Here is a 17,004-nt window from a genome sequence, read left to right as displayed (position 1 = left end):
GGAAAAGAGGAAGGAAGGAAAGAGGATGAATAGAGTAAATCAATGCTGTGTAAATTGTAACTATGTGCATGTGTTCATGATGCAAATTCTTCATCATTCAGAGATTTATTTAGCATTACAAGGGCTCACAACACTCCTAATCAACATGCTGCAATTTCAATGCATTAGTTATTAAATGCCCAATAATTCTGTGATTTTTTTTATTTAAACGAATAACATTCGTAGTTTAAAAGTAAGTATCTGCTACACCAAATGTGCATGATGCAAATGAAGGCGCTGTGATACAAATATGAAATAACCCTCCTCCTAAGTACATATTATTTCTGCTAGCTGGTTGCTTATGCCATCCTTGATTTTTGGCAGTCTCATTATCATTAGCTCAATATAAAACAAAAGAAGTCAATGGTGAGTCCCCACCATGGCAGAAAAACAAATGTATGTGTGTGTTTTTGATTCAAGAGTGAGTCAGTGGGTGTTAATCCCATATTAATATTGGCTAGGATGCTGCAGCTTTTCATTCCCGCACAAATATTAAGACCAGCAGTATGAGACTGAATGACTCTAAACTAGTAAATCAAGGAGAGCTGAATTACAGAAAGTTGTTTATTCTCTTCTATGATTCAATCCATCGCCGCCTCCTATGGTTATCAACAGGAGAGGGAGGATCATTATCATTATTATTGCATGTGACACTCTAACGAAACGCCCTCATCAATCTTGTGACTGCTTCTCGGTAGCTTGTTTATAGCATTCGAATGTTGTTTGTCAAATGTTGGATAGATAATTATGGCAAAAGTCACTGCAAAAACAGATGTTTTACCTGGATAGAAATCCATCATTTCTTCCACTTATAATCTTCCACAATAATAATGTGAAGGGACTTGTTTTCAAATCCTAAAAATGAAAACATGAGACTATACAGAAGCAAAAGCTCACCGTAACCCCACGCAGCAGCATAGAAACTATTTAGCAACAGCACATTACAAAAGTACTGCAAGTTTAGTACTGTCTCGCCATCCAGTGGTTAAAAGCACAAACTGCATTTCAGTTTTGTTTTGTTTTTTGGTTGAAGCACTTTTCTTTTTATCAATAATTTCAGAAATAAATAACATGTGACATAAAATAAACAAAACAAGACAATATAAAGGCAAAAATACAAAAAACAGAAACCCAATCTCTTCTTATTGTTTATGGTTTTGGGCCTTGTGTCGAGTGTACACTGATGAGCTAAAACATTATGACCACCTGCCTAATATGCTGCTGGTCCTCTGCGTGCTGCCAAAACAACACTGCCCCGCTGAGGCATGGACTCTACAATACCACCCCTGTGGTATCTGGCACCAAGACATAGCAGCAGATCCTTCAAGTCCTGAAGGTTGCAAGAAGGAGCCGTTGTGGATTGAACTTGTTGGTCCAGCACATCACACAGAGGCTCAGTTGGATTTAGATCTGGGCAATTTGGAGGCCAGGGCAACACCTTGAACTCTTCGTCATGTTCCTTAATCCATTCCTGAGAAATGTGTGCAGTGTGGCAGGGTTCATTATCCTGCTGAAAGAGGCCACTTCCACCGGGGAACAACATTGTCATGAAGGGGCTACCTCATCTGCAACAATGTTAAGGTAGGTGGTACGTGTCAAATTTACATCCACATGAATGGCCGGACCCAGAGATTCCAGCAGAACATTTCCCAGAGCATCACACTCCCTCCACGGGCTTGTCACCATCTCACAGTTCATCCTGGTGCCATCACTTCCCCAGGTAAATGGCAAACACGTACATGGCTGTTCAATTAATGCAAAAGAAAACAGGACTCATCAGACCAGGCGCCCTTCTTCCACTGCTCCAAGTTCCAGTTCCGATGCTCACGTGCCTATTGTAGGCGCTTTCGATGGTGGACCACTGGCACTCTGATTGGCATAGGCAGTAGAAAGTCGCCTTGTCAAAGTCATTCAGATCTTTATTCCTGCATCCAGCACGTTGATTACAAGAACTGATTGTTTGCTAAAGGCTGGCCCACAAAAAAATATTTTTTAAATCTTATCAGATTTTCACAATGTGTGAGACCACAAACATGACAATAAAAAAAAAAAATCAAAGATTTAACAGTTTTGTTCCTCTATAGTGTGTGGGGTGCCACAATGTGATCAAGAGAGCACACCACACATACTAAAAGATTCCATTCACAAACCAGAGTCCTGACTGCGAAAATGGGAAACCTCGCAAAATCTCAAAATCTAGCTTTGAAAGCATGAGATCCCACCCTCCCTTCACAGCGCTCTCCAAAGCAACTCCTCCTCCAAAACACATGAATGCGCACAGCCAGAGCAGATTCAGCAAAGCGTGACCTCATGTCTCAAAGCACATAAAATTACAATAATAATGATCGTAAAGAACTTACAGAGCTCTTACTTGTACCACCTGACTGCTGCAGATTCATTTCGGTGTTGATAGTGTTGACATCCGATTCTGAGGACGTGAACAGCTCTGGGAAGACCGACACGGGTTGCCATCTCGTAATTACGGTTATGACATGGTGTGTACATAGTATAAGCTCATTGTTTTGGTTCAAGAGGAACTGTAAAAGGCGGCTACTGTTTGTTTTTGGTGTTCGGTGATCGTGAATGTCTGTCTACGGCCCTGTCCCAAATGGCGCACTTCATGAGGACTTTCGGTCTCGTGGACTTAAATTGCGCGTGCTCGCTGAGTCTACGAGTCCGTAGGCCGTCCCATTCAGCATTTTAACACTCTGAAGTGTGCTCAGCAGCGCCCCCTTTGTACCCTTGAAGCGGTCTTCCGCGAAGCCCGCATAGATGCAGACACACACACTTTAACTACCCAGGAATCCTTGCGAAAGGCCAATCAGACAACGGATGGGAGGAGATTTCACTCACGGACAATTGTTGACATGGCTGAGAAGAAAATATTACGGTTTTTATGACCTAGATGTACATTTTACCAGTTGTAACCTACAGTTTATACAAACATTATGGTCATCGAGCAGTGGTTGATGTCTCAAACATAATAATAGCGCGTTGAATAATACAATCGCATTATGATTCATTAAATAAATAGAACCGAATGTCGTAGAACAGGGCTTTACTGAGTCTTTGCACTACATGACGTCACCAAAGTGTGGAGTCTGAGGAAGTCCACAAGTCCGGAGTGTGCCATTTGGGACAGGGCCTACAACTCTGCATAGCCTTACAGTATGGAATGTGCTGATGACATGTGATGTCTGCGCCAGCAGGGTGCGCGGAGGAGGTATGGAAATACGACAGGCAGATCGAATGGAATGACTGGACGAACATTTTTTGGTCCGGAGACTTCAACAGACGATATATGTACTTTTGTATCATTATTATTTATACTACTTCTATTATTGATTGCTATCAGGATGTGAAGAGAGTTTCAGCCAGAATAACAAAAAGTGTTTATAAAAAATGGCCTACCTCAAATTGAACAAGAGGAATAAAAAAGTATTTTTTCTTAAAGATAATTAAGCCTGTTTTAGTAGCTACCATCAGGATTTTTTGTGACATTATATGACAAGTTCTCCACGCCACCATAATTATGCAAAATGCAAAATAAATCTAATTCTCTGTACTGTCATGTGAATTAAATAATAATGTATTATTTTAATTATAAAGTACTTACACATCATGGTAATATTTCTTAAACTGCCTTAAATATATATTTGTATTACTCTTTTGTGACAATGTTGCCATGTCATGAGAATCTAATGAGATGAATGCAAAGTACTTTTTTTTTTTTTAGGTCAAATGTGACCAGGAAATTGTAATATGTTTTTTTTCACTCAGTTTGCACATACTGCTGATAGATGTACACCTAGAGCTGTGGCAATATGCGTGGAATGCAGGAAAATGTGCCACGTCATTTTCTGTAAAGTAATTTTTACCATATGTATGGAATCAGGAAATCACACAACCAAAAACAAACTGTTCAAAACTGTTAAAAAAAATATCACGGATTCAAAAGCATATATAATTATTTTTAACAGGCCGCAATTCTTAGTTAAAGGTGCTCTAAGCGATGTCACACGTTTTTTAGCCCAAAACATTTTTTGTCACATAAAGCAAACATCTCCTCACTATCCGCTAGCTGCCTGTCGCCTGAACACACTGTAAAAAAACGCGGTCTCTGTAGACAGCCCAGGCTCCACAAACAGCAAGAAAAACAAATTGGCCCAGCCTGGACCATGAAACATAACAAACAGTGTTCCAGCCAATAACCGACAAGAATGATTTGGGGGTGGGGGTTAGTACTTGTGCACATGAAGGGGGGTGTGGGGAGTGGAGGAGAGAGAAGCAGGAAGAGGGAAGTTAGCTAGAGGAGAAATGTCCTAGACAACGACAACAACTAACGTTAAAAATGTATATTCTTGAGAATTTTGATAGCCAACACATGACCAAAGAGACGACGTTCCGATGAACAAAATAACAAAGAATAGGGAAAAGGAGAAGGAACGCGCAAAGTCCCGAATTTACTTCGGAAAAGCGTTCAAAAAGCGTTCAAACTCCGCCGGCAGAAGGGCTTCTAATCCGAAATTCAGGTGGCTCTGTTTTTGCTGGACAGGTGGGTAAATCTAGTTTGTTTTTTCTAAATGGTTCAGGACTGTTTCAGGAAGCACGGAAGGGAGAGGAGGGGACGGGATGAGGAGGAGGGAGGGTCAAGGCCTCCGTTTTGTTTGACAATACTTTGAACGTCAACAAGAAGTGACATCACCCAACATCGCTTAGAGCACCTTTAATGCCATCAAAATAAATATTAAAGTCAAGCAAGACAAGTCATGTCATAAAAATATCCACAAATAAGTCTGTTTTTAACTGTGTGAAATAAAGATACACACATATGAACAAACTCTCTCATAAAGTCTGAGAGGGATGCAGTCTAAATAAAAGCACCTTGGCCTGTTTTAAGGGGGGTGTAGGAGCATTAATGGGTTAATGTAATTTTCTTTCACACCACTAGAGGGCACATAATGTATTTATGTTGTCAAGTTTGACACAGAAGTGTGTGCACGAAGAAGGTCAAATACATTTTTTGATCGTGATGGACTTGAATGAATTGTTTTGATGAAATGGAAGAGTCCTTTATTTATTTATTTTTAATTTGGAAAGAAATGGACAGTAAAGGGATTGGAATATCTAACTTTATTTTCAAAGGTATGGACATTGCATTTTATTTTAATCTGTTCAAGAAGCAAATGCGTCAAAACCAATGATCTAAAGAAATAGGACAAACCCGCGCCTACAGGGGGGAAATTAACTCAGTATAGGTGGTAGCCTATTTGTGAGAGCATAAACTGATGTACCGAAAAGAGCCACTGATGTGTAGGCCTATTTGAAAATTAGATTATGAATGAACAGAATTAATGTTTGAGGTTGCACAAAAGCCACTAATAATAACAATAAATAGTGAATATACAGGAACCCGTTTGAAGTCGTATCGCAGGCAGTGGTTAAAGTGGGATTTGGCAGGTGGGGGAAAACCCTCAAATTTTGTGTAGGTGCAACAGGGAAAAATGACTCACCGTGGGACAACATATTGAGTATTGTGGAATAGCAATACTTTTTGGGACAAGAGTGTTACTGTGGCCCCAAGTTTACTTGATATTTTAATGGTTTTATTTTGGTCCATCTACATCTACACTGATATGATGACGATACTATGTTAATATTGCTGAACACCACAATATGGAACACAACCTTGTGTTTCACAATGTAAATTCAAATATAAAAATGGCTGAAGACAACTACAACAGAAATAAATCACAACCACAATTACGTAAATTTGACATTAGCCTACTTCACTTTTGACTTTTAACTCCACTACATCCACTTGCTCTGGCTAGAACAGCAACTGTCAGGGGCGGACTGGGACATAAATTCAGTCCTGGCACATAGCCACACCAGCCCACATTTATATGTTTTATGAATCATTTTCTTAGGCAAGTTAATTTACTCAAGGCTACCAGGAAAGCTGTAGCCTAAGTCAGTATTACCAATAGGAACCTTCTACAAGCTTTGGAATTTGAAAAAGTCTGTTTTTAAATGTTAAAAGTAATTTTAAATAATACAAATTATAGGCTATGTTTACCGCAGTTGGTAAACGACGTTCCCTTAGACATCATGCGCTGTGGAAGCGCGTCAGAGCATTCTCAGGTATAAATATGCAGCTATAACGTACATACTGTGGGTGATTTTGAATGAATATTTCATGTCGATATACAATGGTTACATAATGTTAAAACTAATCCTGCTATTGATATCTTTGTAAGACTGCCGACCCATAGAACAGTGGCAAAACCTAAAACTAACTTTACTGCACTCAACCACCGTGAGTGCATTTCACGCATTAGTAGATGGCAGTGTCCGTGCACTTGTCCGTGCCGGAGACGTGGGTATCCGTGCCGGAGTCGTTGGTGTCCGTGCCGGAGTCGTTGGTGTCCGTTCCGGAGATGTTGGTGTCCGTGCCGGAGTTGGTGGTGTCCGTGCCGGAGTTGGTGGTGTCCTTTCCGGAGACGTTGGTGTCCGTGTACTTGTCCACAGTGGTGTCCTTTCCAGAGACGGTGGTGTCCGTGCCGGAGATGGTGGTGTCCTTTCCAGAGACGTTGGTGTCCATGCCGGGCCGGAGACGGTGGTGTCCGTGCTAGAGACGTTGGTGTCCGTGCCGGAGACGGCGTGTCCGTGCACTTGTCCACAGTGGTGTCCTTTCCAGAGATGGTGGTGTCCGTGCCGGAGACATTGGTGTCCGTGCCGGAGATGGTGGTGTCCGTGCCGGAGACGGCGGTGTCCGTGCACTTGTCCGTGCCGGAGACGGCGGTGTCCGTGCACTTGTCCGTGCCGGAGACGGCGGTGTCCGTGCCGGAGATGGCAGTGTCTGTGCACTTGTCCATGCCGGAGACGGTGGTATCAGTGCCGGAGTCGTTGGTGTCCGTCCCGAAGAGGTTGGTGTCCTTGCCAGAGATGGTGGTGTCCGTTCCAGAGACGTTTGGTGTCCGTGCCGGAGATGATGGTGTCCGTGCTGGAGACGATGGTGTCCGTGCCGGAGACGGTGATGTCCGTTCTGGAGACGCTGGTGTCCGTGCCGGAGACGATGGTGTCCGTGTCAGAGACGGTGGTGTCTGTTCCGAAGACGTTGGTGTCCGTGCCGGGCCGGAGACTGTGGTGTCCGTGCCGGAGATGGCAGTGTCCGTGCACTTGTCCGTGCCGGAGACGGTGGTATCCGTGCCGTAATCGTTGGTATCTGTAATTGTATTTTCACTTCACAGGGTCTATTTTAAAACTGTTCATTTCAATAAAAAAATAAAAAACTGCATCTGTTCCCTCCAAACAAACCAGGCTGGAGAGACTTTCTTGTGAAAGAAACTTTACTGAAACACCCCCTCGGGACCTTAAGCTCTTCTAAACTGTAGTAATGTTTAACTTTTAGTTATTTTCATGAATTCTTTCAGTCACTGACAGATGGGAAAGAACAGATGTGACATTCTCACTCTTGAAAGTAAAAGTGTATATGTGTCCCAATTATTTCAAGCTTTAAGTAGAAGCTTCCAGCAGATTCAGAGTCATAACTTTTATGATTTTTATGGAGGGAAAAAAAGGCTTATTCCTGACTGTTTTAAAGAACTGTTTAAATAAAAACAAGCCAAACACTGGCATGTAGTGCTTTTTAAAAGATACTGTACTGAGTGTACATTGTGCTTGATTGTGAATTATGAAGAGGAAATAAAGGAAACTAAACCACAAGGATGAGAGTTTTTATACTTGATAATAAAATATACCCCACACAGATGTGTTAATGTTTTTTTATTTTCTATTTTGTGTTAACATAGTGTTTCCCAATAGTCAGAGGGTTTGAAAATAAAACCATAACTAAAATCATTTTTTTTTATGAATGTATTTTCATTCAAATAAAAGTACAATTATGAGGTATCATTGTAGAATCGGTTCACATTTCATTTTCTCCCATCTGCTCCAGGTCCCCTTTCCTGCAGAACATAAGAAAATTGTTTTATTCATGTAAACTATGGAATTTTTCTAAAAAAGTAAACCTATGTCTTAAATTTTATATAAAACTTGCCCCAGTTCTGTGAACTGACTAAAGCCATAAAAGCATATAGCATAAAACCTCACCCATTAGACCAGAGGATAACTGGCTGCAGTAGCAATGCCGCATTGGTTGTTCTTGTTCCTGGTCATCATGATGTAGCCGTTGACACCCCATTCCAGCCCCCAGCTAAAATCACAGCAGTGTGTTTGAGTGTTTAGTAGTTATTTCTCTGTTCAGTCGCGTACTATAATTTTGTTCATTCATTCTTGTTTCATTGTCTTGTGCTTTTTTTTCTTAACCTGTTCTTAACAAGCCAATAGTCCGCTCCAGTCTCAGTTCCATAACCAACAGCCAGAACGCCATGATCTAATTCAGAGCTGCTGCAATCGGGCTCGTCGTAGACACCTAGAAACAATATCCAGTAAATTAGCTTGTCAATTAATTCGCCAGCCAATTTAGAATCAAAAGATGAATAAATAGTGTCAAAAAATACATTTAAAACCTAACACCTAAAAAATAGGTGATGACAGTTACCAGATGCATAGAGCTGAAAGCTGCTGTGTCCAGCATCGATGGCAACAGATACAGGGCCGATTGTAGCAACAGCCTCCTGTAGTGCACTTTCATCCCCACTGGCAACATCGACGTATCCTGTGCAAGTGGCACCGACAGTGCTCGGCTTAAAACGGCACTGACCATCCTGTGTGGAGAATATTGATGAGCAAAAATGATTAAAAAAAACCCTCAGCTGAAGCTTTACGGTTGAGATTTTTTCTCACTAACATCTTTAGGACTCACCTCAGCCTCATACGGGTAGGACTCCTCTGTATCCAGACCTTTATTGGCTTCGATGTACTGGAAGGCCTGGTCCATTAGTCCCCCATCACAGCCCATGTTCCCATAAGCACCAGAACAGTCCACCAGCTGCTGCTCACTCAAGGACACCAGTTTTCCTGTCTTCTTGAATGTCTGACCCTCCAGGGAACCAGTCTGAGAGACAAAAGAGGGATGAATAGCAGCAGAGGCAGAAAAATAAGAATGCTGAACTGGTATGGCAAGCCGTTTTAGCTTCAAATGTTCCCAGCATTACTTGTCGTAATAGCATTTTAAGAATTAAGTTTGAGAGCTAATTCATAATAATCTCTAATTCATTTACAGAGCTCTGCAATTAAACATCTTTAATGTGTTTTTTTAAAGGGTCATGACACCCTAAACCAAAATTTCTGAGATTTTAACATAGGTGTGTTGAACACCATTGAAGACAATGTTAGCATCTGTTAGATTTAAAGGCAGGGTAGGTAGGATTTATTAAAAATTAAAGATCCAAATTTGTTAAAACTTTCTATATATATCAATACATAATTAAAATGTAAGAACTCTGAAAAAAAGAGTATAAAAATCAAGTGACTCTAGACCGTTTAATCTGTATTAAACACAGCTCATTATTTCGATTCGGGACGAATCAAAGGATTGGCTTAGGCGACTGTCACTCTCTCGCAACCATGGCAACCACCCTTTTGCCACACAGCACCTGCCCACTTGCGCGCGACCGTTTGATTTGAGGAGTGCGAGAGGCACGGAACCTGATCACACCTCCGTCCAGTAGATGGCGGTAATGTACTATGTTTGCAAGCTGCCAATAAAATCTATCGAAGAAGAAGAAGAAGGCACTGAACCTAGGAATACCAAAACAATGGCAGAGAAAGAGCAATCTAAATTTACAGTACCGGCATATGCAGTTAGTGAAGGCAAACCAGGCAAAAAAATGCCCCTTCCCCTCCGCTTGTCTCAGGTAAATAATGCGTCCTCTAGCTCAGCGGTCGGAGTCGCGCGTTCATGTGTTTTGGGGGCGTGGCTTTGGAAGAAGCACAGAAATGAGGGGGTGGAGTGAATGGAAATAATGAGATGTCTTTAAGACAGTCGTGAGAGGTCTACAGACACTCGATTTTGATACTTTCTTTTTCAGAGTACTTACATTTTAATTATGTATTGATATGTACATAAAGTTTAAACAAATTTGAAAAATAAAATTTTTAGACCATTTCTACCTACCCTGCCTTTAATAGTAGGGGGAAAATGGTTAAATTTGAGTTTTTATACGCTATTTTCGTCTTCCGGGTTTAAAATCTTCATCGTGGCAGAGCACGATAGTACTTTGATGACTCATCGGTGTCTCATAATTATTAATGAGACTGAGTTTTTTATCCAATGAGAAGACACTTTCTATTAATTATTCATGACACCACGTGGATCTTTCCAATGACAAACATGTCAAACAATAGGTGTGTTCGACATCGGCTGCGGCTGGATGCACCCGATCGGCGAGAGTAGCCGCGTGCAGGCGGGGAGGAGCTGCAAACGAAGACGTGAAGTCGGACACTTTCTGGTTCCCGTAGTGGCCGCTCACGTGGTGTTTGCATACTTTACCACAGCTGAAGTGAAATAAATGCAATTTTTGCCAAATAATACGCAGATGTTTCAGACACATTCAATATTTTATGTAGCTGGTTCATACAGCGTCTGTTTGAACAAGAATAAAGTTCAACAGGTAGGCTACTATCAATGAAGTGGAGTCTACGTTTTTTAATCAGTTTTAATTTGATAAACATGACACAATATAACATGACAACGACATGAAAAGAGTGTTTACTGTTATAATAAACTGATTTGAGAGCTTTAGAGGAACAAAAGGTGTTCGAATAAACACGAAACACACGTGATCGTTGTCATGCGGTGAATCCGGCCAATCGTGGAACAGCTGTGTCGTCATCAGCCCTCGTGCAGCCCAGTGCAGCCGCTCTTGAGAAGCTGCGCTGGCTGAGTTCTCCGGCTACTCTCGAATTGCTCTCGCGGTACTTTGATGGCATACGTCACAGTCACGTGGCGTCGGCGCTGTATCAAGTCGGACAAAATTTCTAACCGGCATGCACTGCTTCAAGTCAGCCGCCGATCGGTCTGCGCAGAGCTGCATGAAGTCGAACAAGCCTTATAGGCTTGTTTGAGATGAGCAAAATCTGCACAGAACCGATCACCGGAGTGCGGTCCGCCTTGCTCTGATGTCATGCTGACGTATGTCAAAAATGCTTGCTGACGACACAGCTTAATGCTCATTGGTTTAAACAACTGTGATGTATTGTTCTCTTTTAAAATGTTTGATTTTAAAACTATAATATCATGTTTTATGTGTAGGCCTATATGTTATGTGTGAATATTCCCAAACTATCTGACAATGCGATCTCTTTGGGTTATGCAATTTAATTTTTATAAAAGATAAAATAAATAAAAACACATAGGCCTATGTCTGTATTAAAGAAAAAATTATTGATAAACATGTATTTGGAATGGAATTAAATAACAAGTAGCCTAGGCCTACTTTGGGTGTCTTGTTCATTTTATTTATTTTCATATAAAAGCTACAGAACTTGAATTACATCTAGTTTATTAGCAACACTGTGCACGAGCGTGAATCCCGCGATATCCATCTTTGATCTCACAGGTGTCAGTCTGTCAGATCCACTATGAGAAGAGAGAACTGTCCGGCTTGCCTGCGCTTTTTTCACTCCTCCTCTCACTGCAGCCGCCTACTCGCATACATTTCAGGCGAGGCAAGGCGCATCTCAAACAAGCCTTATGATATCGCGTAGTAGATGAGAGAGGTAATGATGGGACGCGTGTTTGTTTTCGTGGTGCAAAAGTTCCAGTGCATCTTTACTCGCGATGCTGCCAGGACTAGACTCCGGCCATCAACCACAGACACATCTAAACTATGTGTGTGTAGCAACCGTACAACTGGAGAATGGTGGACTTCGGCCTTGTACACCAATGCAGGTTTCGTCTTGCGAGTGATGCGGTCCCGAGGACTTTTTTTTATCGCTTCAGAGGTGTGTGTGTGTGTGTGTGTGTGTCTAAAATGTAACCCTGACCGTTTTACTTGCCTTTTGTTAAATAATCACTCGTTATTAAAATTTAGATATTTCGATAATAGCCTACCTCAATTGCATGGAACGTATGCTTAATTTGTGCAAATTTCTATGTCACTGTCCATCTTTATTATGTGGGTTTAGGGGGCGCGTAGATCTAGGCTATGTACGGAACGTTTTCTTTTTAAGCGATTTTTTTTATATTTTCAAATATATGCATTTATAGTGTGTAAATAAACAAATATATATTTTATAATGACATAATTATACATATACATGTGCATTTATATGTTTTAAATACAATTATAAGGTGTCAGTGTATTTCATTAGACTATAACTTTGCCAGCTATAAAAAAATCTAGCATTTTACCACTGATTTTTAGTGACAGTCGATATGCATGCATGGGCCACTGGCGATGACAGTTTCCCCTCCCCTCTCCCCTCTCCCCTCTCCTCTCCCCTGCCGTGCCATACCACACCCACTCCCCTCCCTTCTTCTCACAGCCTCCACGCCCAATTAAATTGCATTTTTCAAAAAGATTGTGAGCTAGACTTGAGCTGAAAGAGGGGGGTGTCATGACCCTTTAATAGTAAAATTTTAATTCGATAGCTCTGTAATTGCATTTTGCTAGTAAGTATTGAATTAGAGAGCTCTGTAATTGAAATTCGTACTAGTAAAAATTTAATTAAGCTCTCTATCTGGAATTCTTATAGTAAAAAGTAGAGCCCTCTAATTTGAAATGTTACTAGTAATAATTGAATTAGAGAGCTCAGTAATTGTAATTGTTAGGAATAATTGAATTAGAGAGCTCTCTAATCATAATTGTTACTAGTAAAAATGCATAACACTGAGAACATTTTAAGCTAAAACGGCTTGCCACTAAACTGGACTATGGACTGTTTAAGCTTTTGCCATATAAGATATGTTTGTAATGGCAAAAATGTGGGTCTTACTGCACTGAAGGCCCAGCATGATCCGCACTGCTTCTGGTCTTTAACATCGGTGACATAGCCCTTATCCCTCCAGTCAACGCTATCAGGCAGCACAGCGCCATCTCTCAGCCGGAAGAATGTAGAGCCACCACGGGCCTTAGTGTGATTCATGGAGCCCAGGCATCCATGGAACACCACCTGTCTGTATTCCTCATTGGTCTGAGAGAGGATAGATGGAAGAAATATGATGAATTCTGAACTTTTGAGTAAAACAGAAAAACTTTTAAATATTGAATATATATATTTGAATATATTTTAATTTCTTACCATGTCAGCAAAGTATGTCATGCCAAGCCTGTAGGATTTGATGCCCTGATCTGCCATCATGTTGTGGACCAAAACCAGTTTGCGATTGGACAACCAGGTCATCCTACGGTGAGATTCTTCCTCAGTTGAACGGTAGCTCTTACCTGAGGCACATGAGAAAAGTTGACGAGGCATTGTTTCAAACAGCGTTAACTTGTAGTTTCTGCAAAGGTTTTGCTAGTTTTAATGTTTAAATAGACATTTTGTTAGTAAAAAGGAATTCGTTTAGAAAAAAAAAAAAAAAAATTTGTTAGTAAAAAATGTTAATAATTTAGAAATAAAGTAAATCAAACATTTCGCAAAAAGGCAAGTTTTTTGACAGAAAATTTAGTTTTGATTTAAAAGAATTTAGTTTGATTGTAGTCATCTTTTATATTAAAAAATATAATTTATATAATATAGCTTTTTATTATGAAATTTCATTTGTGGAAAAACCATTTAACAAACCATTTTCTTTTCTTTTTTTTTTTACATCAATGTTACATTTACAAGCATCTCCTGACTTTTGTCACAGTGTCCCATAAGCAACCCGTTGCTACTACTGATATAACCATAATCCTGAGTTACAAAAATTACTCTGTCTTTGCTCACTGTCTGAGTCTGAATGGCTTCAGTGTTTGTCTGTTTTGTCTAGTTTGTTCATTCAGTCAACGAGGAGAACCTTATGAATCTCTTTCCCAATTTAATAAAACTAAAGAAGGACACTCTCTTACCAAATTTCATTTTCCAGGCATAGAACTCCATGTCCTCCAGAGAAAGACTGGCAGCACTGGCAACAGCCAGAAAAGCAGCAGCAACGACCAAAAGCCTCATCCTGCACAAAGAAAGAGATGTGACAAGTGTAAGGTTGGATTGAGGTGCACAAGTTAAAACAGAAATGAGTGGCTCATGTCACTGTTTCCTTTCTTCTATAACACTCCCACACATTTTTCTGTACAGTTTCAGTATAGTTCCATAGGACTGAAATGTGGTTAAACCTGAGTACTTACTTGTGTTGGAATGTATAGATTTCCTTGATGTCAGGCACCTTCGTGTCAGTGTTTGTGAGAATGAAGATCTGAGTTTTTATAGGAGTCTTTAGTGTTTTTGATCAGGTGCCTCTCATAAACCCATAAAAAAACAGTGATGCTGAGTGTGGAGAAAAATAGAGGGGAAATTACGTAACAACAATTGGTGTAATGCTGGGGAAAATGCTGCGTAGAGGGAAGTTTCCTGTCATCGCCGATCGGTGAATCTTTTATTCTTTCTTTTATTTTTTACAGTTTGTTTTTTGTTTGTTTTGTTTTTTACATTCGTTTTTTTCTTTTTCAGTGCAGCGGTTTAAGAGTTAAATTGTTTCCTGCATATAAAAAAAAAACTGTCAGCTTTCATGACAGTGACAACACCCTAGATAAATCATAATTTTTTTTGTTGAAGTTGCAAATTTGACTACACTTCCAGTAACAAACAGCATGTGACATTCTTTCAGCGTGTGTGTGTGTGTGTGTGTATGCTATAGATAGTTCCTACAGAAAACATGCAGGCTTAATCTGAAAACACAGTGAAACATCCTCATTTGTTAAAAACAACATATATATAAATAAAATAATAATTTTGTGTTTTAATCTAAAAATGTTAGGTTTTCTCTGTAAAGTCACCATAAAATCAAAATTGATAATTCTTATTTTTTATGGAATATTGCAATATTTATGATAAATTATTTAGCCATGCAAATAATGTGCCCTCATAATCTTTAAAAAGGAAGTTGCGATAGTCTTTTCTTCCCTCACTGTAAAAATGAAAAGATCCTGGAGGAACCTTTTGGGGTTCTTAACCTTTTAATTAATTAATTTATTGTTGTTGTTGGTACTATCGTTACCATTAGCTTATATTATAATTAACAAACTGAAAAACTGAACCAAATACAAAATAAGAATTGTTTATTGCATATTATAGATACATTTTAAGACATGCACTTGAATACACTTGGAAAAACTTGGAAAAACGCTAGTAATAGGCCAAGTAATACATAGGAAGAAGAGTATAATACAAAAGCAACATGAAAAATCAACCATTCATATACAAAAGGCACAAGAAAAGGCATTTCAACAAAATGCATGAATAAATAAATGTAAAAAAATAAATTGCTGTCAACGTCATGACTAATTAAAATATGTTTTGTATACTTCACTTTAAAACATTTAGATTTTATTTCCTGTTCAAACTTGTATTTCAGGAAACCCACATGCAAGTACAAAATTTTACTGTAAAATAATGAAAATAAAAATAATTTCCTCATCCCATAGCTTTTTGTAATAAAAAAAAATACTTTAATTAATATTAAAGTAAAATAAATAAAATACGTAAAGAAACATTTGTAATTTTACCCTCTGACAGAGATGTCTTTTATTCTAATACAAATTATTAAGGTATAAGAAAAAATGCTATTGAGCATCACGGCTTCTCGAACAAGAAAAACATGCAGGACTTGATTTTGTACATCAGGAATTGAGGATCATTGGATGGTTGTGGCTTGCTGTTGCTGTGATCTGAGTGATAGGTTGTCCTATATCCTTGTTGTTCCAGTAAACGTCATCAGAGAAGAGAAGAGAAGAGAAGAGAAGAGAAGAGAAGAGAAGAGAAGAGAAGAGAAGAGAAGAGAAGAGAAGAGAAGAGAAGAGAAGAGAAGAGAAGAGAAGAGAAGAGAAGCACAATGATCCAATCAATTCCAAATGAACAAAATCTTTCTTTTTTTTCGTGAGCTGTTTCACTCGGATATACGTCACAATGGGGAAGAAAACTATCACATCTTCCGTTTCATGCTGACTTTAAGGTTAGGGTATGGATTTTGGTTAATCTGTAATTATAATAATTATTACACAGATCCCTAGACAACCATGTTATAAACAGGATAATGTCATGAAGAGATTTCGAATCACCCTATGGAGGTTGTTTTGTGATATTGTAGTCTGGCTAGTCTATGGCTTCATTTAGAAAACATGAGCGTGTGGATCTGAGTGGGTTGGAACTGGGTTTGTGTGGCTCATTTAGCATTTTTTGTTGCTTTGATAAGTGTATACGTTATGAATAAAGCACCGTGGATTATCACTTACATATTAGAGTCAGGAAGGGCATGAGCTGATCAAACAAAAACATGAATATAGGAAATGTTGAATAGTTGTCAATACTGTAAGAGTCAATGAGAATTTTATTGTATAAAGTACATACATTCAATAATTATGTTTACTCAAGAACACAAAGCGAAAATTAATTTTAAGAAGCCAAGATCACCAGCTTCCCTGTCAACACATTCACACGTGTATTTTTTTCACAATGAGTATACTACACGTACTGTTATGATTTCAGTTTTTTTTTTTTACTTCTCTGCCTGTAAACATTATGATTAATGTAGCATTTGATTTCCTGTTAATGTGAAATGTCATTTGAGTGGGAAGATGCTACTAGTTTGAAACACATAGCTTGTCTCCATTTCTTTGAAAGGTTTTACCGCACATCAGACATCCTGTTTACCTCAGTCAAGGTTTTGCCCAATTAACATATCCTCCCTGCTTCTCTATCACCTTTTCTCTCTTTCACATAGCGCCATTATATTTTTTGGCACCCTCTCAGATGATCATGAGTTCTGTGGAGTCAAGGCCTCGCCAACGATTATTCACCTTCATTCATCAGTCTCTCTCAGCTGTTTTTTGCATTGTCATGACAGAGGTTAAAGAT

The 17,004-nt window shown here is 39.4% G+C and overlaps 1 protein-coding gene across 1 annotated transcript; it reads right to left on the bottom strand.

Annotated features, from left to right (window-relative positions):
• Nucleotides 1-7,812: 7,812 nt before the first annotated feature.
• Nucleotides 7,813-14,421, bottom strand: ctsl.1 (cathepsin L.1). Its single transcript, XM_084392550.1, has 9 exons — nucleotides 14,280-14,421; nucleotides 14,004-14,104; nucleotides 13,252-13,394; nucleotides 12,946-13,143; nucleotides 8,870-9,061; nucleotides 8,606-8,771; nucleotides 8,371-8,476; nucleotides 8,155-8,257; nucleotides 7,813-8,009 (listed from the first exon to the last, which is right to left on the bottom strand). Exons 2-8 carry the CDS (start codon nucleotides 14,101-14,103, stop codon nucleotides 8,158-8,160), a joined length of 1,005 nt encoding a protein of 334 aa, XP_084248676.1. The 5' UTR covers nucleotide 14,104; nucleotides 14,280-14,421; the 3' UTR covers nucleotides 7,813-8,009; nucleotides 8,155-8,157.
• Between the last annotated feature and the right edge of the window lie 2,583 nt (nucleotides 14,422-17,004).

This window comes from Rutilus rutilus (assembly GCF_951802725.1).
Source record: "Rutilus rutilus genome assembly, chromosome: 21".
NCBI lineage: Eukaryota > Metazoa > Chordata > Actinopteri > Cypriniformes > Leuciscidae > Rutilus > Rutilus rutilus.
Note: the sequence above shows the minus strand (reverse complement) of the source record. Positions and strands in the feature narration are given on the sequence as shown.

Excerpts from the sequence above, each read along its gene's own strand:
- ctsl.1 (XM_084392550.1), bottom strand. The coding sequence starts at position 14,103 with ATGAGGCTTTTGGTCGTTGCTGCTGCTTTTCTGGCTGTTGCCAGTGCT. Across the intron at positions 13,144-13,251 it reads TGACATACTTTGCTGACATG|ACCAATGAGGAATACAGACA; the intron begins GTAAGAAATTAA and ends ATCCTCTCTCAG. Across the intron at positions 9,062-12,945 it reads CATGCTGGGCCTTCAGTGCA|ACTGGTTCCCTGGAGGGTCA; the intron begins GTAAGACCCACA and ends TTTGTCTCTCAG.